The following is a 25,156-nucleotide window of genomic DNA, read 5'->3' as shown; positions in this document are numbered from 1 at the left end:
CTATAGACCAGACCAGCTCCTATAGGCGAGCCCAGCCCAGACTATCCCCTATAGCTTACTGCAGCCTGGGCAACCACCCATCCCATCCCCTATAGTCCAACCCAACCTGGGCAACCGTCCAGCCCAACCCAGCCCGGCCTAACCTTTACAGCCCAGCTCAAACCCTATAGGCCAGCCCAGCCCATCCTATCCCCTATAGCCCATCACAGTCTGGGCAACTGCCCATCCTATCCCCTATAGCCCAACACAACCTGGGAGACCACCCAGTCAAGCCCCTACCGGCCAGTCCAGACTAACCCCTATAGCCCACACCAGCCCCTATAGCCCATCCCATCCCATCCCGTATAGCCCAGCCTGGGTCTGTGAGTGGCCACCAGGGCATGGAGCTGAAGGGGCACAGGGGGTCCCTGGGTACCTGATCCTATCCAGCCTCATTTCCTCGCCTTCTCTGAACAGACTAACAGTTCCTCTCCCAGCTTAAATCCCAGCCCCAATCTCCTCACGCTCCCCTGCCCCACTTACTGAGGAAGAAGGTGTCTCTGGGGTCAGGTTTGAGCATGTCGGCCCCGTGCTCATCCCTCTGTGCCTCCCACAGGTAGCTCCCGGCGTGACTGGCGAGGGACTGAGGGATGTGAGCCACGTGGTTCATCTTCAGAGGGGACTCGTCTGAAGGGGAGAACGAGGAGAAAGGCCACAGTGACCCCAGGCCTTGACTCAGCTCCCATCGAGCCAGGCCCAGGGCCAGCTGGTCATGCTCTGCGGGTGGGAGCACCTAATGATCCCATGTCTACTCCTGGGTGACGGGGCCAGACAGAGATGTTCCATACGGACCCTCCCTAACCACAGCTTTAGCACCAACCCCAAACCTCTTCACCCCACCCCAATCCCTCGACCCCAAACTAGGCCTCATGCCAATCCCCCATGACCTGCAGCTTTATCGCTGCCCTCAAACCCCATCCCCTGCACCCCAAACCCTGCCCCATCCCCCTGCCCTGACCCCACCCCAATCCCCCCGCCCCATCCTGATCCCCTCTGACTCGCAGCTTTAGCACTGACCCTCAAACCCCACCCCATCCCAATCCCTTCACCTCAAACCCACCCCATCCTGATATCCCCGCCCCGAACCCCACCGCATCCCGATATCCCCGCCCGGAACCCCACCCCATCCCCATCCCCTCCGACCTGCAGCTTTAGCACTGATCCTCAAACCCCACCCCATCCCCATCCCTTCACCTCGAACCCACCCCATCCCGACCCCCCGCCCCGAACCCCACCCCATCCCCCCGCCCTAAATGCCACCCCATCCCGATCCCCTCCGACCTGCAGCTTTAGCACTGATCCTCAAACCCCACCCCATCCCCATCCCTTCACCTCGAACCCACCCCATCCCGACCCCCCGCCCTGAACCCCACCCCATCCCCCCGCCCTAAATGCCACCCCATCCCGATCCCCTCCGACCTGCAGCTTTAGCACTGATCCTCAAACCCCACCCCATCCCTTCACCTCGAACCCACCCCATCCCGACCCCCTGCCCTAAATGCCACCCCATCCCGATCCCCTCCGACCTGCAGCTTTAGCACTGATCCTCAAACCCCACTCCATCCCCATCCCTTCACCTCGAAACCATCCCAATCCCCCCCCCACCCCATCCCGACCCTCCCCCAATCTGCAGCTTTAGCGCTGCCTCTTCAACCCCATCCCATCCCAATCCTGATCCCACCGGCCCCAAACTATGCCCCAGGCTAATCCCTCCTGACCTGCAGTTTTAGCACTGCCCCTCAAATCCCACCCTATCCCCATCCCCCTACCCCATTCTGATCCCCCTGCCCCAACCCCGCCCCTTGGTCCAGAGGCTTCCACTGGTGCCGTCACCCGGGCCCCTGCCGCCTCACACTCCTTCCTGCCGGCGGTTGAGATGTCTGGAGCAATGCAGTTCCACAGGGTAGGCCCCAGGCATAACATACCCGCTGGCCACCTTACAAATGTCCTGCATAGGCGCTTCTCGAGGAGATGCTACTGAGCTCTAGTGAACCGGGCCCTCGCCTTGTCCGGGGGGGAGGGAGATGTGCCACCTGATAGCAAAGGAGGATACAGCCAGAAATCCACGTAGAGAGTCTCTCAGCAGGCATCGTTTGTCCCCAGGCTTGTTCCGCTAGAGCGACAGATAGTCTAGCTGATTTTCTAACCGGTGTCATTCTTTGCGGGTAGTATGCCCGTGCTCGCCTGACATGGAGGGGGCGAAGTCTCCTCTTCTTCTTGGAGGTTCAGGAAGCATATCGGTAAGTGAATCAGTTGGCTTATGTGGAACTTGGAAATTACCTCCAGGATGAATTTCAGACGGAGGTGCAGGGATACCTTCTCTTGACAAATATTAGCATATGGCGGGTCAGCCATGAGGGGCCCCAGCTCACCCACTTTCCTGGCCAATGTCATGGCGACCTTCAGAGACAGGTGGGTCATTGAGCAGGTGGCCAGTGGTTCCAAAGGTGGCCTCGTAAGCATTGAAAGTAAGAGACTGAGGTCCCACTGAAGCGTTGGCTCCCCTACCGGTGGGAAGGTCCCAGGCCGACCCTTTAGGGACCTGGTTGTTACTGGGTGAGTAAGAACAGAGTAGCCATCTACTGGCGGATGGAATGCACTGATTGCCGCTAGGTGGACCTGCAGAGAGGTAACAGAAAAACTTGATGTCTTGAGAGGAGGTGGGCTAAAATAGCAGGACTACCTGCTGGCTCTGATAGCTGGTTCCATTGCACCCAGGTACAGAAACATCTCCATTTGGCTAAATAACATTTTCTGGTAGACTCTTCCCTGCTGTGATTAAGAATAGTTTGAATGGCCTGCGAACATGAATGCTGTAGGTCTGATGACCATCCAAATGCCAAATGGCAAGGAGAAGAGAGTCCGTGCTGGCATGTCTGATCCTGCCGTTCTCCTGAGTTAGCAGCCAGGAAGGGCTGAATACTGATGGGCTGACTTTTGCAGGAAGTCCGGAAAGCAAAACTGTCTGGGCCAATTGGTTGCAAAGAGGATAACTCATGCTTTGTCATGACAAATCTTCCCGAGACCCTGGGGGAGTAGTGGGATGGAGGGGAAGGCTCATCCAAGTCAGTAGGAGGGCACTGCCCCAGGAGTCCTGGCCTTGTGTGGCTCTGAAACAACACATGTTGAACTTCTTGTTCATCTGAGAGGCAAACAGGTCCCACAATGACGTCCCCCACTGAGTGCAGATGCCATTCAGCCCTGAATTGTCACTCCCACTCGCGACCGGTGTTGAAATACCCGCTGAGGCTGTCTGCCAGTGAGTGCTGGGCACCACCAGGGTACGTCACAGAAACTGTACCATAGGATGATGCCTCGATGCATGCTAGCAGGGATCTTGCCCCTCCTGGTCAGTGGGAGGAATCTGGTACAGGCCTGACTGGCTGCTCTTAGTTCCAAGAGACTGATAGGCATCTCAGCCCCCCCAGGGGTGGCTGCGATAGGTGATCCTGCCTTCTCCAGCGGAGTGTGTCTGTTACTGACTGGATTGGCCTGAGGCGACCATATTTTATCGACACAAATGGCCCTGCAGCCCCTGCGATCGGTGGATCTGGATCCCAGCCACGTGACAGAGGTGTAAACTTCTGCTGTGCCGTATGGCCAGGGGCGAGCACACCTGCCTGTCACGCGTTTAACTACAGGAGCCAGAGAGAGCCGGGGCGCCCTAGGTAATGCGAGGTCAGAGCTGCAGTGAAAACGCTGCTGACAAGCTGAGCCCTGTGTGCTGGAGCGGGGATTTTTCAGAATATTTTGGATGACTGGTGTGTGGGCCCCAGTTTCCCCTATGTAGGGCGTGGCTAACTAGGCGGTGGGAAAGGATTGTTTACTTCTTGCAGAGACCCAGAGATACAGGTGTGACCGACGCCTAGCTGCTTAGGTCACCATGCCCATGGAGAGTCTCAGAAGACAATGGCCACTCCAATCACCCAGACATTTGGCACCTAGCTACAAAAGACCATGAATGGCCCACCCTCCTTAGGAACCCAGCTGAGTGTGACCAGCTGCAGAACAAAGGACTGAGGAGGGGCCAGGTGAGGTTGTTAAGTGTAGGTTGTTAAGTGTGGCAGGGGACACTTCTGGACTGGAACTAATGAGGGGTCAGAGGGCTCTAGTCTGACCCAGATGGGCTAGGCTGTAGCTTTCTGTTCTCCATGTTAACAAAGGACTTTCTATGCTGTGTTCCAGATATCTAAGAAACCCTGCTGCTTTTACAGCGCTGGCTGAGAGTCACTCCAGAGCAAGGAAGCTGGGGGTGCATTGCTCCCTTTGGGCGTGCAAGTCTCCGGCAGGTGTCCCATCCAGGTGGACTTGCTGCAGGTCGGTCCCAGGTGGTGGTGAAGCCAAGTGGCTTGCCCCAGTGAACGAGTGTGACCCTAAGAAGGGGGTCTTACCAGGGACTGTTCCAGGACTGTACGACAGCACCAGACCTGTGGATCCGCGGCAGCCTGTTTGTTGCACTAGGAGACTGTCCTAGCCTTCATACCCAGGGAGGAAGGGCTGGTTTGTTACTCCACGATCAGTCATTTCCCTTCAATAACTCTCCCGCTTTCGCAACCCTGCCCCCTTCTCCCACCTTGCATTCTGAGCGCAGGCTGGCTGCAGTCCCAAACCGTGGGGGAGGGAGGGAGCACGGGGGCAGGAGACACCCACATGCTGACTGATAGCGTGCAGGAGGAAATACATGCGTGCACCATCTGTCTTGCCGGCACCTGTGTCGATATCCCAATTGCTCCACCATCCCTCTTCTCCACGTCGATCCTAGGTGTATCTGCACCTCCTGCCTTATCAACCCCTTCCAGGGGACACTTAATTACCAGCCCCTTATGTAAGGAGAGCTGGGCCAGGATCTATCCATCAAGAGGCTCCTGCTGCCGGGCTGGGTTGTGGGGGGAGCAGAAGATCTATAGATTTAAGTAAACTCCACACCGTCCATCCTTGCTTACAAGACAGGTCATCGGTGTTGTTGTAGGTTTCAGAGTCACAGCCGTGTTAGTCTGTGTTCGCAAAAAGAAAAGGAGGACTTGTGGCACCTTAGAGACTAACCAATTTATTTGAGCATGAGCTTTTGTGAGCTACAGCTCACTTCATCGGATGCATCCTGTGGAAAATACATGTAGCCATGTCAGTCCCAGGATGTTAGAGACAAGGCGGGGGAGGGAATAGCTTTTACTGGACCAACATCTGTGGGTGAGAGAGACACGCTTCCGAGCTACACCGAGCTCTTCTTTACGTCTGGCCAGGGCCTGGGCCAGGAGCTGCTCGGCTCCCCTGTCTCCCTAGGAAGCCAGGAGGAGTGAGGACAGGAGCTCTAGGGAAGGCACCTTTCCCCAGGCAAGGAGCTCTGGGATCGGCTGTCCTGTCCAGGGACAGGGCCCTCTTGCTGAGAGCCAGCCGTGGGAAAGACAGGGCAGATCCTGACTGGCTGAGAAGCAATGGCTGCCTGGCAATAGCTCCTTCTCCTCAAGCCCAGGGTGGGGGTGAGTCTGGAGGGGAGACCAAGCCGCTCCCAGCAGGGGTCCCACCATGGCTGTCAATGGAATCCGCCTGGCCGCGGGCGTCAGAGGGTGGGGCAGGCACTGGCATCTCCTCCCTTCCTGAGCTCAGCTCTTCGGCTGGCCCACGGAGGCGGCTCCTGGCTGGGCTCTCTGTAGCGGAGGGTGGGGTGCGCTGGAACCAGCACTGCAGGACACCGTCGCTGTGCTGGCATCTGTCCTGTGACGGCACCAGCCGGCCGGGCGCCGCTAACTCCGGGCTGCCTGCAGGGTTTGCTGCAGCACTGGGGGAAGATGAGGGGAAAAGCGCCGACAGCTGGAATTCCTTCCGACTCAGCCCTCTGTGGGAAGCACATACGGACACACGCTCCCATCTTACCACGGCCACACGCCGCTCCCCAGACACGTGCCACCAGCCCTGCTCTGCCCTAGGACAATCTGCCGCACCAGCCTGATCCATCCCATAGCACTGCGCCCGCCCTGATCCGCCCCACAGCACCACGCCTGCCCTGCCACACCCCACTGCCCCAGCCCTGATCCACCCCATAGCGCCACGCCTGCCCTGCCACACCCCACTGCCCCAGCCCTGATCCGCCCCATAGCGCCACGCCTGCCCTGCCACACCCACTGCCTCAGCCCTGATCCACCCCATAGCGCCACGCCTGCCCTGCCACACCCCACTGCCTCAGCCCTGATCCGCCCCATAGCGCCACGCCTGCCCTGCCACACCCCATAGCGCCACGCCTGCCCTGCCACACCCCACTGCCTCAGCCCTGATCCACCCCATAGCGCCACGCCTGCCCTGCCACACCCACTGCCTCAGCCCTGATCCACCCCATAGCACCACGCCTGCCCTGCCACACCCCACTGCCCCAGCCCTGATCCGCCCCATAGCGCCACGCCTGCCCTGCCACACCCACTGCCTCAGCCCTGATCCGCCCCATAGCGCCACGCCTGCCCTGCCACACCCACTGCCTCAGCCCTGATCCGCCCCATAGTCCCACGCCTGCCCTGCCACACCCCACTGCCTCAGCACTGATCCACCCCATAGCGCCACGCCTGCCCTGCCACACCCCATAGCGCCACGCCTGCCCTGCCACACCCCACTGCCTCAGCCCTGATCCACCCCATAGCGCCACGCCCGCCCTGATCCGCCCCATAGCGCCACGCCTGCCCTGCCACACCCCACTGCCCCAGCCCTGATCCACCCCATAGCGCCACGCCTGCCCTGCCACACCCCACTGCCTCAGCCCTGATCCACCCCATAGCGCCACGCCTGCCCTGATCCGCCCCATAGCGCCACGCCTGCCCTGCCACACCCCACTCCCCCAGCCCTGATCCACCCCATAGCGCCACGCCTGCCCTGCCACACCCCACTCCCCCAGCCCTGATCCACCCCATAGCGCCACGCCTGCCCTGATCCGCCCCATAGCGCCACGCCTGCCCTGCCACACCCCATAGCGCCACGCCTGCCCTGCCACACCCCATAGCGCCACGCCTGCCCTGCCACACCCCACTGCCCCAGCCCTGATCCACCCCATAGCGCCACGCCTGCCCTGATCCGCCCCACAGCGCCACGCCTGCCCTGCCACAGCCCACTGCCCCAGCCCTGATCCACCCCATAGCGCCACGCCTGCCCTGATCCGCCCCACAGCGCCACGCCTGCCCTGCCACACCCCACTGCCCCAGCCCTGATCCACTCCATAGCTCTGCGCCCGCCCTGATCCGCCCCATAGCGCCACGCCTGCCCTGCCACACCCCACTGCCTCAGCCCTGATCCACCCCATAGCGCCACGCCTGCCCTGCCACACCCCACTGCCTCAGCCCTGATCCACCCCATAGCTCTGCGCCCGCCCTGATCCGCCCCATAGTCCCACGCCTGCCCTGCCACACCCCACTGCCTCAGCCCTGATCCACCCCATAGCGCCACGCCTGCCCTGCCACACCCCACTGCCTCAGCCCTGATCCACCCCATAGCTCTGCGCCCGCCCTGATCCGCCCCATAGTCCCACGCCTGCCCTGCCACACCCCACTGCCTCAGCCCTGATCCACCCCATAGCTCTGCGCCCGCCCTGATCCGCCCCATAGTCCCACGCCTGCCCTGCCACACCCCACTGCCTCAGCCCTGATCCACCCCATAGCACTGTGCCTGCCCTGATCCACCCCACTGCCTCAGCCCTGATCCACCCCATAGCGCCACGCCTGCCCTGCCACACCCCACTGCCTCAGCCCTGATCCACCCCATAGCACCACGCCTGCCCTGCCACACCCCACTGCCCCAGCCCTGATCCACCCCATAGCGCCACGCCTGCCCTGCCACACCCCACTGCCTCAGCCCTGATCCACCCCATAGCGCCACGCCTGCCCTGATCCGCCCCACAGCGCCACGCCTGCCCTGCCACACCCCACTGCCTCAGCCCTGATCCACCCCATAGCGCCACGCCTGCCCTGCCACACCCCACTGCCTCAGCCCTGATCCACCCCATAGCACCACGCCTGCCCTGATCCGCCCCACAGCGCCACGCCTGCCCTGCCACACCCCACTCCCCCAGCCCTGATCCACCCCATAGCGCCACGCCTGCCCTGATCCGCCCCACAGCGCCACGCCTTCCCTGCCACACCCCACTCCCCCAGCCCTGATCCACCCCATAGCACTGTGCCTGCCCTGATCCACCCCATAGCGCCACGCCTGCCCTGCCACACCCCACTCCCCTGGCCCTGATCCACCCCATAGCGCCACGCCTGCCCTGATCCGCCCCACAGCGCCACGCCTGCCCTGCCACACCCCACTCCCCCAGCCCTGATCCACCCCATAGTTCTGTGTCCGCCCTGATCCACCCCACAGCGCCACGCCTGCCCTGCCACACCCCACTGCCTCAGCCCTGATCCACCCCATAGCGCCACGCCTGCCCTGATCCGCCCCACAGCGCCACGCCTGCCCTGCCACACCCCACTCCCCCGGCCCTGATCCACCCCATAGTTCTGTGTCCGCCCTGATCCACCCCACAGCGCCACGCCTGCCCTGCCACACCCCACTCCCCCAGCCCTGATCCATCCCATAGCACTGTGCCCGCCCTGATCCGCCCCATAGTCCCACGCCTGCCCTGCCACACCCCACTGCCTCAGCCCTGATCCACCCCATAGCTCTGTGCCTGCCCTGCCACACCCCACTCCCCCAGCCCTGATCCACCCCATAGCACCACGCCTGCCCTGATCCGCCCCACAGCGCCACGCCTGCCCTGCCACACCCCACTCCCCTGGCCCTGATCCACCCCATAGCTCTGTGCCTGCCCTGCCACACCCCACTCCCCCAGCCCTGATCCACCCCATAGCGCCACGCCTGCCCTGCCACACCCCACTGCCTCAGCCCTGATCCACCCCATAGCGCCACGCCTGCCCTGCCACACCCCACTGCCTCAGCCCTGATCCACCCCATAGCACTGTGCCTGCCCTGATCCACCCCATAGCGCCTCGCCTGCCCTGATCTGCCCCACAGCGCCACGCCTGCCCTGCCACACCCCACTCCCCCAGCCCTGATCCACCCCATAGCACTGTGCCTGCCCTGATCCACCCCATAGCGCCACGCCTGCCCTGCCACACCCCACTCCCCCAGCCCTGATCCACCCCATAGCGCCATGCCTGCCCTGATCCGCCCCACAGCGCCACGCCTGCCCTGCCACACCCCACTCCCCCAGCCCTGATCCACCCCATAGCACTGTGCTACCCTGATCCACCCCATAGCGCCACGCCTGCCCTGCCACACCCCACTCCCCCAGCCCTGATCCACCCCATAGCGCCACGCCTTCCCTGCCACACCCCACTCCCCCCGGCCCTGATCTGTCCCATAGCGCCACGCCTTCCCTGCCACACCCCACTCCCCCGGCCCTGATCTGTCCCATAGCTCTGTGCCCGCCCTGATCCGCCCCACAGCACCACGCCTGCCCTGCCACACCCCACTGCCCCAGCCCTGATCCACCCCATAGCGCCACGCCTGCCGTGCCACACCCCACTCCCGCGGCCCTGATCCACCCCATAGCACTGTGCCCGCCCTGATCCGCCCCACAGCACCACGCCTGCCCTGCCACACCCCACTCCCCTGGCCCTGATCCACCCCATAGCTCTGTGCCTGCCCTGCCACACCCCACTCCCCCAGCCCTGATCCACCCCATAGCGCCACGCCTGCCCTGCCACACCCCACTGCCTCAGCCCTGATCCACCCCATAGCACTGTGCCTGCCCTGATCCACCCCATAGCGCCTCGCCTGCCCTGATCCGCCCCACAGCGCCACGTCTGCCCTGCCACACCCCACTCCCCCAGCCCTGATCCACCCCATAGCACTGTGCCTGCCCTGATCCACCCCATAGCGCCACGCCTGCCCTGCCACACCCCACTCCCCCAGCCCTGATCCACCCCATAGCGCCATGCCTGCCCTGATCCGCCCCACAGCGCCACGCCTGCCCTGCCACACCCCACTCCCCCAGCCCTGATCCACCCCATAGCACTGTGCTACCCTGATCCACCCCATAGCGCCACGCCTGCCCTGCCACACCCCACTCCCCCAGCCCTGATCCACCCCATAGTGCCACGCCTTCCCTGCCACACCCCACTCCCCCCGGCCCTGATCTGTCCCATAGCGCCACGCCTTCCCTGCCACACCCCACTCCCCCGGCCCTGATCTGTCCCATAGCTCTGTGCCCGCCCTGATCCGCCCCACAGCACCACGCCTGCCCTGCCACACCCCACTGCCCCAGCCCTGATCCACCCCATAGCGCCACGCCTGCCGTGCCACACCCCACTCCCGCGGCCCTGATCCACCCCATAGCACTGTGCCCGCCCTGATCCGCCCCACAGCACCACGCCTGCCCTGCCACACCCCACTGCCCCAGCCCTGATCCACCCCATAGCGCCACGCCTGCCCTGCCACACCCCACTGCCTCAGCCCTGATCCACCCCATAGCTCTGCGCCCGCCCTGATCCGCCCCATAGTCCCACGCCTGCCCTGCCACACCCCACTGCCTCAGCCCTGATCCGCCCCATAGCGCCACGCCTGCCCTGCCACACCCCACTGCCTCAGCCCTGATCCACCCCATAGCGCCACGCCTGCCCTGATCCGCCCCACAGCACCACGCCTTCCCTGCCACACCCCACTGCCTCAGCCCTGATCCACCCCATAGCGCCACGCCTGCCCTGATCCGCCCCACAGCACCATGCCTGCCCTGCCACACCCCACTCCCCCGGCCCTGATCTGTCCCATAGCTCTGTGCCCGCCCTGATCCGCCCCACAGCACCACGCCTGCCCTGCCACACCCCACTGCCTCAGCCCTGATCCACCCCATAGCGCCACGCCTTCCCTGCCACACCCCACTGCCCCAGCCCTGATCCACCCCATAGCACTGTGCCAGCCTCGAACCACTCCACACCTCTACACCCGCAATGATTTAGACAAAATGCCAGAGTTGCAGAAAGCATAATGGAAAACAGAACATTTTGGGGGGCAATTTTTTGAGGGAAGTTTTGGGTTTCGGAAAAAAGGCCGTTTGTCGACAAGAAAACCATTTTGTGTAGAAAATTCCCACCGGCTCCCAGGCTCTGGCCTGCTTGCAGCTGTACCCAGCCATGCGGGCGCAGACATGCCAACGCCTGTCCACGTGGCACACCCACATGCACACGCCCAATCTCACGTGCTCCCGCGGCCATCCCTATCCCATTGCTCCCTCTGCTACGCGCTCTCCCCCACAAGCACACGTGCATGAGTACATGGTCCGATGCGGGATCGCGTCTGTTACACGCGCAGCCTGCCGTTCCCACGGCACATGCACTTCTGGGCACACGCTACCCCCAAATGCCCGGCGGAGGAAGGGTAAGCGGATCTGGGGGAGGGCAGCATGCTGGGGAATGGCTTCACCTGTGTAGAGAGAGATGAAGGGGGAGTCGATGACCTCGAACTTCAGGCTAGGAAGGAACACTCGCCACTGGAAGAGAGAGAATGAGAATCACAGCTGGGGCTGGGGGTGTCACGCTGGCCCCCCTGCCCAAGAGGGGTCAGGTGTACAAGCAGGAAGCCAGAGGCTGCCCCGGTGCCCGCTCAACGCTTCTTCCCTCTGTGTCTCCTCTCCTGGCTGCCAGGGATTGTCAGGGAGAAGAGGCTGCCCAAGGGAAGCCGAGTCCGCAGCTTGCTGCCCGCGCCTATCTGAGCCTTCCCATCTCTGGGTAGCAGGAAGTAGCCACTCCCAGTAGCCAGCTGCCAGGTAGCACGCCCTTAGGCCCCAGCCCTGTCCGTGTGGGGAGCAGGGAGGTGCCGTTCCAAGGTGGCTGCGCCAGATTGTGCAGCACTGATGCCCTCCAACTCAGACTGTGGCCTGGGACACACCAGTGTAAATCCAGAGTGACTCCAGACTGGCGCGCCGGCCTTGTCTGTACAGGGGCGGCTGGGGTGTTTGCACTGCTGTCGCCATACATGCATTGCCCCAAGATTGGGCTTGTACAGGTAGGACTCACTGGTAATTCACCAGGGCATCTGTGCACACAGCCTGCTTCGCACCAAGGCAGCCAAACCAATGGGGTTGCATTAGTGCTAGCCTCTGAAGTCTAGAGAAGCCCTTATACACCACAATGGCAGGAGCCTCCGCCTGAAGCCAACAGGAACATCTCCGGATTTACTCTGGTGTAAACGAGGGCAGTTTTTAGTGACTAGGAAATTGCAGTCTCCCATTGTGGGATTGTGACTCAGAACCAGGATTTCAGATGTGCAGAGAGACCTTTGTGATCACAGTTCCGACGGAACAGGCTTGCCACTCAGTCGCTTATTGTGTTGCGTGACAAGGGCAGTTTTAATCCATACCCTGTACTGCGTGCGTGTGCATCTCTAGAACACACACACTCTCCCCCGTGCTGCTAATCAAGCCAGGCTAAGTGGCAGCTGAGCAGAGAGACCCACCTTGCGTGGGTCTCTCTGCCCCTCAGGGGAGCTGGGCTGGTCCATCTCACACCCAAAGAGGCGGCAGCGCCCCGTGAGAAGTGAGCTTATTTTCACATTTCGTGCAAGCGTCTTCAGGAGTGCAAGCCTGCAGCTTTTGCCAGGGACTTCACAGCAGCTCCAGCTAGCTGAGCAAGGAGGGGAGGGGGCGGGGGAGCGTTTGCCATGAATGGCTCACCTCCCTTCCACTTCAGAAAGGGATGAACTGAACCTCTTTAAAAAGGCTAATAATATTTCACCTCCAGCGGCCCACAGAGCTGGAACGGCCTCCATGAAAGGAGCAAGGCTCTGCAGAGAGGGATCAAAATGAGATTGTTCAGAGTCTCTAGGAGACGAGGAACATTTTATCTCGAGGAGAAAGAGTTTTAGATGCCCTCCTGAAATAAGCACCCAACCCTGTTTGAGCGGATGGCTTTCTCAAGCACAGAGAGCTAGCTCTTCATTATTGCCTTTTCCCTCTTGGTATATTTTTGCAATACTAGCCAAGAAAGTAGAAAACAACTTTTCTCAGGGCCCCCTGCCCACCTCTACTGTTTGCCAAGCATGGATCCCCCAAACTGGGTTGATACCAGGACCTTTTAATTAACAGACCTTGAGCTACAGATGTCAGTGTAATTGTGCGACGATGGTGAACTGTGCCGCAGCACCAGCAGGGGGAGCACAAGACATTAGTGTAAGGGTGGGCAAACTTTTTGGCCCGAGGGCCAATCTGGGTATGGAAATTGTATGGTGGGCCATGAATGCTCACATAATTGGGGTTGGGGTGCAGGAGGAGCTAAGGGCTCTGGCGGGGATGCAGGCTCTGGGGTGGGGCTGGGGATGAGCAGTTTGGGGTGCAGAAGGGTGCTTCGGGCTGGGATCGAGGGGTTCGGAGGGCAGAAGGGAGATCGGGGCTGGAACAGTTGGTTGGGGCATGGGAGGGGCTCAGGTATACAGCCTCTTGGTGGTGCTTACCTCAAGCAGCTCCCGGAAGCAGCAGCATGTCCGTTCTCCGGCTCCTATACGGAGGCGTGGCCAGGTAGCTCTGCGCCTGCGGACGGAGCAATGCACGGAGCCCCCTGGCTGCCCCTAAACATAGGAGCTGGAGGGGGACATGTCGCTGCTTCCGGGAGCTGTGGCATGTGCACACTGAGTGGCCCCCGACCCTACACCCCAGCGGGAGCTCGAGGGCCGGATGAAATTGGCTGGTGGGCCGGATGTGGCCCGCCGGCCGTAATTTGCATGAAGGTGCTACCTGAATGGAGGTAGTTTCTTGTTTCATTGCTCAGCTTTTTAAGGAGCGCGGTGGATCTGAGACCAACAGCACCGAGTCATTGCTAGGGGCACCCCTCACAACATTAAACATCAGTTTGGAAGTCAGCCGCACAGTATTTTGTGCTTAAACTATTGAAATCAAAACGAGCCAGAAGCCCCACTGAGCAGCTGGGCACGTTTCCTTTCCTGAAGACAGCTCTTACTGACGTTGCCAACTCGGGACCTGATCCAAAGCCAACGGAAGTCAGCAAGCTTTGGCTCAGGCCCTAAAACAGTGCTCTCTTCCCCAGCCTCTCTTCAAGCCTGTCTATGCACAGAAGAAGCACTGCATCAACTTACATGGGTGATTATACCAAGGCTGTTATGTTGACCCAGAGCCCTGGGTCGATATTTCTATTGCTATCTGTGAGTGGCTTGTTTCAGTTGAATTTAAACCCCTTTCTAATCAACTTAAGCTAAGTTTTATATCACTTTGCAGCCAGGCAGCCTTGGGCATTGGTTTAACTAAAGCCACTTTAAATGATCACACCTGTAGCTAAATGGGTGCAGTTTTGTGTATGGACCAGCCCCTAAATCATAGCGGTACAGTGGGGAACTGCCAAGGGGAAGATACCCCAGGGTTCCTCCCTTCTTTACGATCCCTTCAAAGGGATCTCCCTCCCCAAAAGGCTTTCTCCCGCCCACCCCGCTTGTTTTTCCCCTTTGAAATTCAAAGTCTTGCTTGTGCTGAAGGCATTGGGAGACTTAGGGAGACGGTGCCCTCAAAAGTGCCAAAGCTGAGCCGCTAGGAGGGGGAAGGGAGGGGGGATTATCAGACTGTCTAGAACTTTGTGGTGTTTTGTCTGCACACATTTAACTCCAGTGCTAATAATAGTGGGGGAGGGATAGCTCGGTGGTTTGAGCATTGGCCTGCTAAACCCAGGGTCGTGAGTTCAATCCTTGAGGGGGCCATTTGGGATCTGGGGCAAAAATTGGGGATTGGTCCTGCTTTGAGCAGGGGGTTGGGCTAGATGACCTCCTGAGGTCCCTTCCAACCCTGAGATTCTAGGATTCTATGATTACACACTGTGGAGAAAGGAAACCTTTGCTGAAGACCCAACATCCAGCCGCGCCCATTGAGGCGCCTGTGTTCCCAATGCACACACTCCGAGTTGCCCAAGAGGTCATCCAGCAAAGACAGGAGATTGGATTTGACACTCCGGACATTCCCCAGGTGCACAGCAAGCAGGGAAAAGTGCCCTTTCCAGCCATCTTCACATGCCGCAGAGATGTGGAAAAGGGCACCCGCTCCGTTTTAAAAATCCCTTGGCAGGTCGCCTTTAATGCTCCTCCTCTGCTAGGCAGCCACCTGTTCTCTCCTGCCCCTGCAGAGCAGCCCTGTGTGAGCTGAGCAAAGGCCATGCTCCAGGGGAAACGGATGGGCCCAAATGTCCAGGTGGCAGGTGCTAGGGGAGACTGTCAGTAGCTGTCAGTGCTGCCATCGGGCCCTGTATCTCCTCACAAATGCCAGGTGTTGAGGGTGGCAGAAGGGAGCCCTGAGGCTGAGGGAGGCAGGTTTGAGGCACAGCCCCGGAGCTGAATGAGGCGGGGAAAGGGGAATCCAGGCTCCACAGGAGGGTCAATAGGCTCCCGTACGCTCTGCGTACTCTTTGTACGCAGCCAAAGCTTCCATCTGCCCCCGCTTGCTGGGACCCTGCCCAGGCCAGACCTTGCGAAGCGATGGGGCAGGAGAGGCGTTCGGGAGACTCCACTGCGGGTAACGCTCTGCAGGTCACTCGAAGGCACAGACACCGCTCGGTGGTTCTGCAGACAGCGCTGCTTCGCTCAGCACTGGCTTCCCATGGCAGGACAGGGGGGAAGGGATGCTGGCTGGCTGGGTGCTTGTCTGTCCGTCCGTCCCCACCTTTCTCGACAACTCACAGCAGACCAAGATCTCAACTGTATCAGCTGCTTTCCACAGTCTCCCACTGACAGGTACGGCCCCGAGCCCCCGGCATGGCTCCGGCTCCTGCACACCCCCGTCTCCCACAAGCAGCCCAAGCACCCCGATGCCCTGGAGAACGCCCAGCGGAATGTGGGGACGCGCCCCCTGCGGAGGCTCAGGGGCAAGGCAAGGACAGGAAGCCCAGAGCAGCACCCAGGGCTGGACGCACCAAGGGCAGCAGGTGTGTGTGCACCAGAGCCTGGCGACCTGAGGGGCACAGGCTGAGCACAGAGCAGCCCTCACAGCTAGGGAAGCGCCTGCCTGCCTTGCTCCCAGCCCCAGCGCATGTCACTGCCTAGCTAAGGCCCGGCCTTCCCCAACAGCTCCGAGGGCCTCAGGAGAGCACGTGGCCCCGCAGAGCCAGCGCAAAAGATGGCTGTGCCTAGAGGTGGGTTCGCCCCTCCTCCACCGGCCGCAGGGAGGTGCCCAGCTGGCAGGGAATGCCTGCTCTAGGGATGACAGATGGTCTCCAGGAGAGGAGAGAGGCAGTCCGGCCAGGAATGGCTGGCAGATTCACTGCCGAGTCCTGGAGCCAGGACTCCTCTCCCGGGGACGCTCAATTAGCGTTCGTTATGAGAGAAGCATTGAGGCCAGAGCAAGGCCGTTAGCACTGACAGTCCATCGGATGCCCAGCGTGTGAAGGGAAGAAACCGGCCAGCGCCAGGCTGGGAAGACGCACCCCGCTGACCCGCGCTCTGCCTGCTCATAGCATGGGCAGAGGGAGCAGATACCCCTTTGGGGCTGGCCCTTCAACGCACCCAGGGAGGCTAGAATCACAGGCTCAGCTGGTGTCACTCCACTGGGGTGTCTCTGAATGACACCCGCTGAGGTCTGGCTCTCGGAGCCTAGAGATGGGTGAGACCTATTAGAGCGCGCCCTCCCATCCCCTCCAGCCAAGGCAGGATTATCCCCCTCCACCAGTGCTTCGCTCACGCTTGGCTGGACGGTCTCAAGTGGAGGAGTCCCACCCTGTCCCACAGGGACCACGCCACAGCCAAACAGGGCGTCTGCACTAGCCATCCCTTGGGCCCTTTTGCCTTTTGGGGAGGGGCTGGCAAGCGACAGCTTTACTCACATCCCTGCCGAAGGCCTGAGATGCCCCCCTCTGACTGACCCGGGCAGCAGGCAGCGCTTCCGAGGGCAGTACACACAGCTCACGGTGGCACCCTCCCGTTGAGGCAGCAAGGCTGGCTAGGCGGCTTCTTTATCGAAAGAGGAGAATGGGCTCTGTGGACGCAGTGACCCCCCCTTGGGCAGGGCCAGGCCAGCCTCCCATGTGCTCCAGCAAAGGCCCTCTGCAGCCATCGGGGTTTGAACTGGATGAGGTGGGAGTTGGGAATTTGGAGGAGAGACAGGGGCAGGGACAGGGGGTCCCTGAAGACACACTGGGCTCCAGCAGTCCCCTCCCTGCTCCACCCCGAGCCTGCAGAGATTTCGGGCTAGCTCGAGATGCAGAGAACCTGATCGTCAGCAGTGCTGAGCAGCTGCCGATCCCACCGGCGTCAGCTGGAGACGTGGGTGCTCAGTGCTGCTGAGAACCAGGCTCTGGGCCTCTCACACCGAGCCCCCTGAATCGGGGGCCACCGCTAGAAGATTTGACCCTGATGCCCTGTAGCGTCTCAGTCCCGGAGAAGGCTGGGGCATTACAGTGCAATGCTACGAAGAGACGCCAGTCACGCACCATGTCCAAGGAGGATGCCCTACCCGGAACACACTACGTGCGCAAACAACGGGGGAGGATTATCTCTAGGGAAAGCTCCAGGGAGAGATGGGAGCCACAGGGCGCCCGGGAGTGTAGATGAGGCGGGAGGTCAGGGATCTGCCTGGGGGAATCTACAGGGTTCAGACACAAGTAAGTGGGCGGGGGATGTACTCCAGGGTTGCAGGGAAGAGATGGTAGGAGCTGGGGCTCAGGCCTCCCACAGGTTTTCTCTGAGCTGAAGTTGTGGGGGTGTGGTGGGGGAATGGGGGATTCAACTGCAGGTTTCCCATTGTCCTCTGGCAAACCTTCACCCTTGGAACAGATCCAAGTTGAGGCTTTGGCAAGGGAAGTAGCAGAGCCCAGCGAGGGGATGGAGGCCACTCAGGGACGTGCTCTTGATTCTCAGAGCGTTTCCCCGAAGGTAAGCAGCCGTGAGAGCCGGGGCCTGGCTAAGCCAGCACCACAGAGCAAGCCTGGCAGGGCCCAACCAGAGGTTACTCACGCCTACTTCCACGTGGTCCGACCCGCGGTCATCCTGCTTGTGGAGGAGCTCAAAGTAATAGCGTCTGGAGGACATGAGGCTGCACGAGAGGGAGAGAGGCTGGTTAGGAACCAGTGACCCTGACAAGGGTCTTCTAGCCCTCCTTCCGGGGGGAGCCCGCAGCCCTCCGGCCCCAGAAGTTCGGCTCTGGGAGCGGGGGAGCACTTGGAGACGGCGGCAGCAGCCGTGTGCCGAGGGGTTTTATCGCCGGCTGGGAGATCAGCGTGTGGGGCAGTTCCCTCACCCCCACTGCAAGAGCCTGACGCACTGGCGTGGGAGCAGCTCTCCCATCACCCACGCAGAGGAGACCTCTCCTGCATGGGACATGGCGACAGGTCCTGAGGGGATTTCACAGAGGGCGTGAAGGAGCTGTGCCCCCTTCCCAGCTCTCCTCCCCACCTCCCAGGATGGCCCCCGCAGAGCCCCCTGTCCCAGACATGCACTGTCCCTCCCAAGCAAGCCGTTGGCTGAGGGTCACCTAGGGATCTTCCCAGCTCTCTCTCCACCTGGGGCTGGGCCGTGCGGAGCAGCTGCCAGAGCTCCACGGCTGTGTGAGATGCCTAGGTTCCTCCCGCTGCCGCTGGGCATGGAGCGGGACGCGCGCTCTGACAGTGCTCACAAAACCCCTCTGCTATTGCCTTTCGGCTCTCCCCGACACCTCCTGGCTTACCATGGGGCAGTGTGGAGAAGGCTTCCCCGACACACGGTACCCCCCGCTCACCCCAGCAGGGAGACCCTCACTAGTCTGTGTGGCGGGGATCCAGCTGCTGCTACAGGTTACAGTGATTGATTCTGCTGCCTCTCTCGCATATGCCCAGGGCCTGTGCCTGGTTTCTGCCTCCCGGCTGCTCCTGGCATGGGAGCGGAGATTGACACGGTGTTTTGGCTCAGGGATACGGTGAAGGGAAACACGAAGTGATGCTGTCAAGCTGCAGGCATTCTGCAAACAACCTTTCTGGGGGGAGCGGTGTGCGGGGGGGCGGGCGTTGTGGGCGATGGGGGAAGGGAGGGTACGAGGACGCAGGAGGGGGATGGGGAAGAGAGCGCTGCTGACAGCTCCACTCAGGAGACAGCAGACCCTGCGCCGAGCCTGCTGCTCTCTCTGTGCTGCCTGTCAGTCCCCGGTAGCGAGCTGAACCCTCCCTCCCCACTTCCTGGGGGGCTGCGTGACACACTGCCATGGGAACCCTGCCCAGCGCCCAGCGAGGGGAGCGCTGTCTGCCCAGATGGCATGAGTCAGGGCCAGGGCCTGGCTCGCATTGCAAACGTCCTGCCTCAGGAGAAACACGGTGCTTCTGGGACACTCGGCTTTGGGATGTGCTGGGAGGGAAGCCAGGTTGTTAACCTCTTCGGCTGGCATCTCCTAGCCCGCCCACTGCCCTGGGCCCCGGAGACACCCCATGGACAGGAGAGGGGGCTGTTGTCCCCAACCCCTCAGCATTCAGTGTGATGACACTGGGATCACTGACCCCAGCTACTGGTGTTCAAATGCAAGGGTGGGAAGAGACCACCCGGAGACCTGCCTCCACCCTCAGCAGCCTCCGACTGAGAGGGAAACAGATGGACAGACAGCCCCGCTGCAGCTGCCTCCGACGGGTGTTCGGTGACCCCGTCGTGTAACGCCTCTGAGGGCCTGAGCTTCAGTAGCTCCAAGGCCAGGCTGGGGAGGGGGATTAGAGGGCACTGGGCAGGGCCGTGGCCCTCAGAAGGGCCCTCAGAGGAACTAAGGGACCCCAATGCCGGTGTTTTCTGGCTAGGACGATACAGGGGCAGTTTCCTGCAGCTGCTTGTGCCAGGGCAGGGACCCTACACGCTGCCTGGGAGAGACTGCGGTGGCAGACAAGGATGCAGGACAGGGCGAGGCACATGGAGGTGCAGTGGCTGTCGGCCAGTTCTCTCAGTTCTAGGGATACACAGTTCCTCTGGATGATGCCAAGCACGCACTGGGGCCCAGACATTTCAGAAAGAGAGGCTGCCAAGCTAGCAACCTCTGCTAAGGGGGGTTCCTGGACTGGAGTAGCAGGGGATGCTGCAGCTAGGAGATGGAGTACACTGGCAGAGCTGCGTGGGCCCCGGAGTGGGGATAGCAGGGGGGCTGAGGTGCCCTGCATAGGGGTAGCTAGCAGAAGCCGGCGTTACCCAACTCTGCCGCCTAGGTGACTGTGACACCCAGGAAGAGTCAGCACTGGGCCTGGTGCGGTCCCTGTGAGAACAGCACATTTACCATGCATCACAGGATTATCTGACCTCCCCAGGCTTTGGTTGAGTGCAACATGGTGCTCTGATTTCCCCTGAGAGCTCCGGGAGATCTCGCTCTCATGGCTCCAGGCTGGCCGGCCGCCCACCGGCTGGGTGTAATCACGTGTGGCCTGTGCGCCCGAATGCCCCTGCCACCAACGCTCCCCTCCCCCCTTCTTTCACTGCCATCCGAATTAGATTAAGAGGATCATATTGTCCCCGGCTAATCATCTGCAAGGGCAGCTGCAGCATATGACACCCGAAGCCTTCAGGGTGAAGGGACGCGGGCTGGGACTTTGGGCTAGCCCCAGGGTGGATGGGGGTGGTGAGTGGCAGGGTGCAACTGTTCCTGGGGAGGGGCACACGTTAGTCCCCTCCCACTGCACAGTCACTGGGAAAGCCCAGGGTTGGGAAGGGCCCCCCACGGGAGTGAGGGCAATAAGATCTGGTGTAAAGGAACCTGGCAGATCACCTGTCTGCGGGAAGCGGGGTACACACTCCTAAGCCCTTAGGTTTATTACCTCAGCAGTGGTACAGTTTCTGTGGCCACAGACCATGCTCTATGAACTACTACAAAGGGGAGGGGCTGTCACCACTCAGTTAAACCAGAGGAGCTCTTCCCTTTCTCCCCTCCTTCAGGAAAAATGAGACTGACAATGTGTCTTTGGACTGTGGAACTCATTGCCACCAGGTGTCACTGAGGCTAAACACTTAGCAAGACAGAGACTGGACCTTCATGTGGATCACAGGATATCCAGAGCTCTAATACTAAGAGAGGGCTTGGGAAAGGAGGTGAAGCATCATGCTTCAGGGCTTACGCCAACCTCTAGCTATTAGGGGTTAGGATGAGACATTCATAGGGGCCAGATTAGCCCACATCTGCCTACTGTGGGGTTTCCTGCACCTTCTTCTGCAGCATCTAGTGCTGGTCACAGGATGGTGAACTAGAATGGCCTGGGTCTGCCCCAGTCTGGCAATCCCTGCATTGCTGTCAGTACTGTCAGAGAGCAGAGTTAACAGCAGGGAGATCTATTCAGGTGAAATTAAAAGAGAGGAGAAGAGCCAAACACCTGATGCTACAAATCAAGCATTCCCAGGCTAGGAAGGACGGTCTTGTGGTTAGAGAACAGACTGGGAGCCAGGACTCCTGGGTTCTATTCCTGGCTCAACTTCCCTTCCCTGTGGCTCAGGTCTCCCATTTCCAGAGATAATACCTCCCGGGGCACTGAGAGGCTCAGTTCCTTAGCATCCCCCCTGTGCTGGCAGATTCCCCAGACTGATGCAGTACAGTTATTGCACACACAGGGGCCATGAGAAACAGAAGGGATGGAAGGAACTCACAGCCAGCTGCTACCAACGTGTCAGCAGAGAGGCTTGTCATGCCAGGAAAGGGACAGTCAGAGCAAGGGATGTGGTTGGATCTGTGGCCTCTAGCGCAGGGGTACCAGACTGTGAAGCCCATTTACCTACACACAATCTCCTGAACATGGAGACATGCTGAAATTAAAAGAGAGGCCACTGGCCCTGCTGAGCACTTGCTGAACTCAGGGGGGCCTGCGGGGCCCCAGCACCTCCACAAACAGGGCTACCTGTGACCTAGCACGTGCTGCTACGTTGGATCCTGGCAACCTTCCCTACTGGCCCCACCAACAGCTAATGGGGGAGGCTGCTTAGGCTGCACCCCCCGCAAGCAGAGGAGCAGTGCTGGCCAGCTGCCTGCATGGCTCATGGCCAGCCCTGGTTTGAGCGGCTCTGCCCTGCACGCAGGGTCCCTGCAATTCAGAGTCCTTCCTGCATTTGGACGGATTCCCTCTTGCTTTTGCTTGGCTCTCTTCTCCTGCCTCCTTGCCAGAGGGGGATGCTATAAGCAAGCCGAGTGCACCTCTGAGCATCCTGCACTGGCCATTAGTGCTATTGGCAGAGCAAGCTCAGAGTCCTGAGCCCTGCAGGAGAACTGCGTGTGCTCAGAGCTGCTGTCTGTACCTGTCTCTTCCAGCACCCCCCAGAGAGCCAGGACAGGGGCGAGGGTTAGGGACAGTGCTGGGGCAGGGACAGGCCCCTAACCCAGGACAGACCCTCCTATCTAGCACAGCTCCCCAGTCGCTGAATTCTACCTGGGCAGCCCCAGCGCCCCCTGATGCTGCCGGAGAGGGGTTGGGGCTGACCCAGGAAAGCTGTCAGCTCCGGGAGCCCTGGTGCAGAACAGAGCGAGCGTGGCTGTGACATGGAGCTGGAGGAAAGGACCCCCTCAGCCCAGGCGCTAACGTGCTGCCTGACAGCAAGCTGATGGAGCAGGCAGAGACAAGCCAGAATAGAGCTGTCAGCTCCAGCTAAAGCCATGTTGACAAGCAGCGCAGGTGGGTGGCGGGAGAGGAACCCCTCGCTGACAGAGCAGGATGACACAGCAGGACGTGGGTTGGTGGGCGGGTGTGGGGGAGACAGACACAAGGGGAGGGGAAGCAGGGCCAGATGGGAGGGGGAGGAAGGGAGCGAAGGAGAAAAGCTGATGGGGAAAACAAAGGAGTGGGGCTGGAGGCGGGGTTTGCTTGCAGTACACTGCCCCGTTTCCCCATTCCCTCCATCCCCCCATGACCCTGCTGGGGCTGAAGCTGGGCAAGGAAAGGACTGAGCAGGCGCAGGGAGGGTCCCACCTACCGGATAGGTTTGGAGACTTGAGAGCTGAACTTGGTGAATTCCCCTGGCGCCGTCCACTCGGAGCCCAGCTGGTGAGGGAGAGAGAGTGCATGAGAGCTAGTGATGGGCGAGCGCCAAGGCGGAGCCAGGGGGCTGAGGGACCCCTCTAGCCCCAAAGGCAGCACCCAGGGGACTTGGTGTTCTGCGTGCCCCTTCCCCAGCTGCTTTATCATCACCACCATCTAGCTGTGTTCGGGCAGGGCCTGGGAACCCGGCCAGGGATCAAGGCCCCTCCACGCTCAGTGCTGCGTCAGACAGGACGTTACCCACCAGCTCTCCCTTGCCACGGCTCCGTGCGGAACGAGCGCCACGGACAAGGGCTCCACGCAGGCTCAGGCAGCTTTTGCTCCCTCAAGAGCCAGCAGAGACCATTCCAGGCCCCCAACGCCCCAGCGAACATCACCACACCTGTCCTGCTGAGAAGGACAGCAGAACGCCCCTGCCTTGCCGAGGCGCATGGCTGAGCATTGGCTATGCATATGCACAAGGGCTTCAGGCCATACACTAATCACCCACTGGGAGAAATCAGGACAAGAGCTATGGCTGGGGGGTAGGGAGGGAGATGGTCCCACATCTGCCTACTGTGGGGTTCTTGCACCTTCCATGGAAGCAGCTGGCGCTGGCCACTTCTGGAGAGCAGACATGGGACTGGATAGACCCTTGATCTAAAACAGGGGTTCTCAAACTTTTGTACTGGTGACCCCTTTCACATAGGAAGCCTCTGAGTGCGACCCCCCCTTATAAATTAAAAGCACTTTTTTATCTATTTAACACAATTATAAATGCTGGAGGCAAAGTGGGGTTTGGGGTGGAGGCTGACAGCTCGCGACCCCGTCCGTAATAACCTCGCGACCCCCTGAGGAGTCCTGACCCCCAGTTTGAGAACCCCTGGTCTAAAACAACCTGACTGTTCCTGTGTTCCTAAGACACCGGCGAAGCCCTCACAGCTGGTATAATCAGCAGGGGTCCTTGCACACCCGTTGTTGGAGCCATTACGGCTGAGGTGCGTTTTAAGAGATTTGAAAAACAAAGTTGCCCGTGCATCTGACTGCCATTTCCACGAGCGCCGAACAGCGCTCCTTACCCTGTGCATCTTCCCAGGGCAGCAACGCAAAGCCTGAGCCGAGCGAGAGCACGGTTTCCAATCCACGCTCATCAGACAGTTATTAAAGGGCAAACCCCCAAAGCTTTCCAGGAAGGGGAAGAAAAGCCCCCTGTTCCCAGAGTTTCCTTATTCGCCTAAACAGCTGGCCAGACTCTCTCGCCAGGCTTGGTGCCCAAGAACAGATTCACTCTCCAGGATCAGAGCAAGGCAGAACCATTTCAGTCCCAGAGTTTGCGGGACATTTCTAAGGTGAAGAGCACAAGCAGCTGGTGTGAGAGTGCTGCTCCAGCCCTACTGCAGCGCTGCGGCCGTGACGCAGAGCCTGAACACCCATGCACGATGGCGTTTGGTATCCCAGGCTCTGGTCGTGACAATGTGGCCTCCAGATGTGATGGTCACAGCTGGATTTGCTCAGGTTTTCTATGGCAATTATCCCGGCTCCATTTGCACTTTAGCATCCCAGCACAGGCTCCTCCTCTCCCAGCAGATGGCATTAGTTGCGGGGAAATAATAAAGAGCATTGCTACCCAGAGGGACGAGCCCAGGAGCGTTCACTGCATAGGCTGAGTGCTGCCAGGGTATAGAGGAGTAGTTGAGAGGAGATCGGTACCTTGCCCACAAATGCCACCAGCCGGGCATTGGCTGGGATCTCATCAGAGCTGAGCCAGAACTCCGAGTTGTCGTCCGACGCTACAGAAAATTGGAAGTCCCCTGTGGAGCAAGGAAGAACGTAGTCGTTAATATAAGCCCAAAGAATGGCCATACTGGGTCAGGCCAATGGTTCCTCTAGCCCAGTACCCTGTCTACCGGCTATGGCCAATGCCGGGTGCTTCACTGGGAATTAACAGAACAGGGCAATTATTGTTGTCCCTTGTTGTCCAGGCCCAGCTTCTGGCAGTCAGAGGCTTAGGGACACCCGAATGTGGGGTTGCGTCCCTGACCATCTTGGCTAATAGTCATTGATGGACCTCTCCTTCAGGAACTTCAGTCATTTTTTCTGAAAGCAGTTATGCTTTCACAAGGCCTTCACAAAATCTCCTGGCAATGCGTTGCCCAGTTAGACTGTGTGTTGTGTGAAGAACTACTTCCCTATGTTTGTTTTCAGGCTATTAATTTCATTGGGTGACACCT

At 60.4% G+C, this 25,156-nt stretch overlaps 1 protein-coding gene across 1 annotated transcript in view; it reads right to left on the bottom strand.

The window, feature by feature from the left end:
- B4GALNT4 (beta-1,4-N-acetyl-galactosaminyltransferase 4) overlaps positions 1-25,156 on the bottom strand; it is a 125,511-nt gene that overhangs the window by 15,674 nt on the left and 84,681 nt on the right. Inside the window, exons 6-10 of the mRNA XM_077819861.1 lie at positions 24,636-24,736; positions 22,882-22,949; positions 17,950-18,028; positions 11,437-11,503; positions 523-666 (exon numbers count right to left, since the gene is read on the bottom strand). Coding sequence (XP_077675987.1) covers positions 523-666; positions 11,437-11,503; positions 17,950-18,028; positions 22,882-22,949; positions 24,636-24,736 — 459 coding nt within the window. The remainder of the gene's footprint in view (positions 1-522; positions 667-11,436; positions 11,504-17,949; positions 18,029-22,881; positions 22,950-24,635; positions 24,737-25,156) is intronic.

The sequence above is a fragment of the Eretmochelys imbricata genome, chromosome 6 (genome assembly GCF_965152235.1).
Source record: "Eretmochelys imbricata isolate rEreImb1 chromosome 6, rEreImb1.hap1, whole genome shotgun sequence".
Taxonomy (NCBI): Eukaryota; Metazoa; Chordata; order Testudines; family Cheloniidae; genus Eretmochelys; species Eretmochelys imbricata.
Note: the sequence above shows the minus strand (reverse complement) of the source record. Positions and strands in the feature narration are given on the sequence as shown.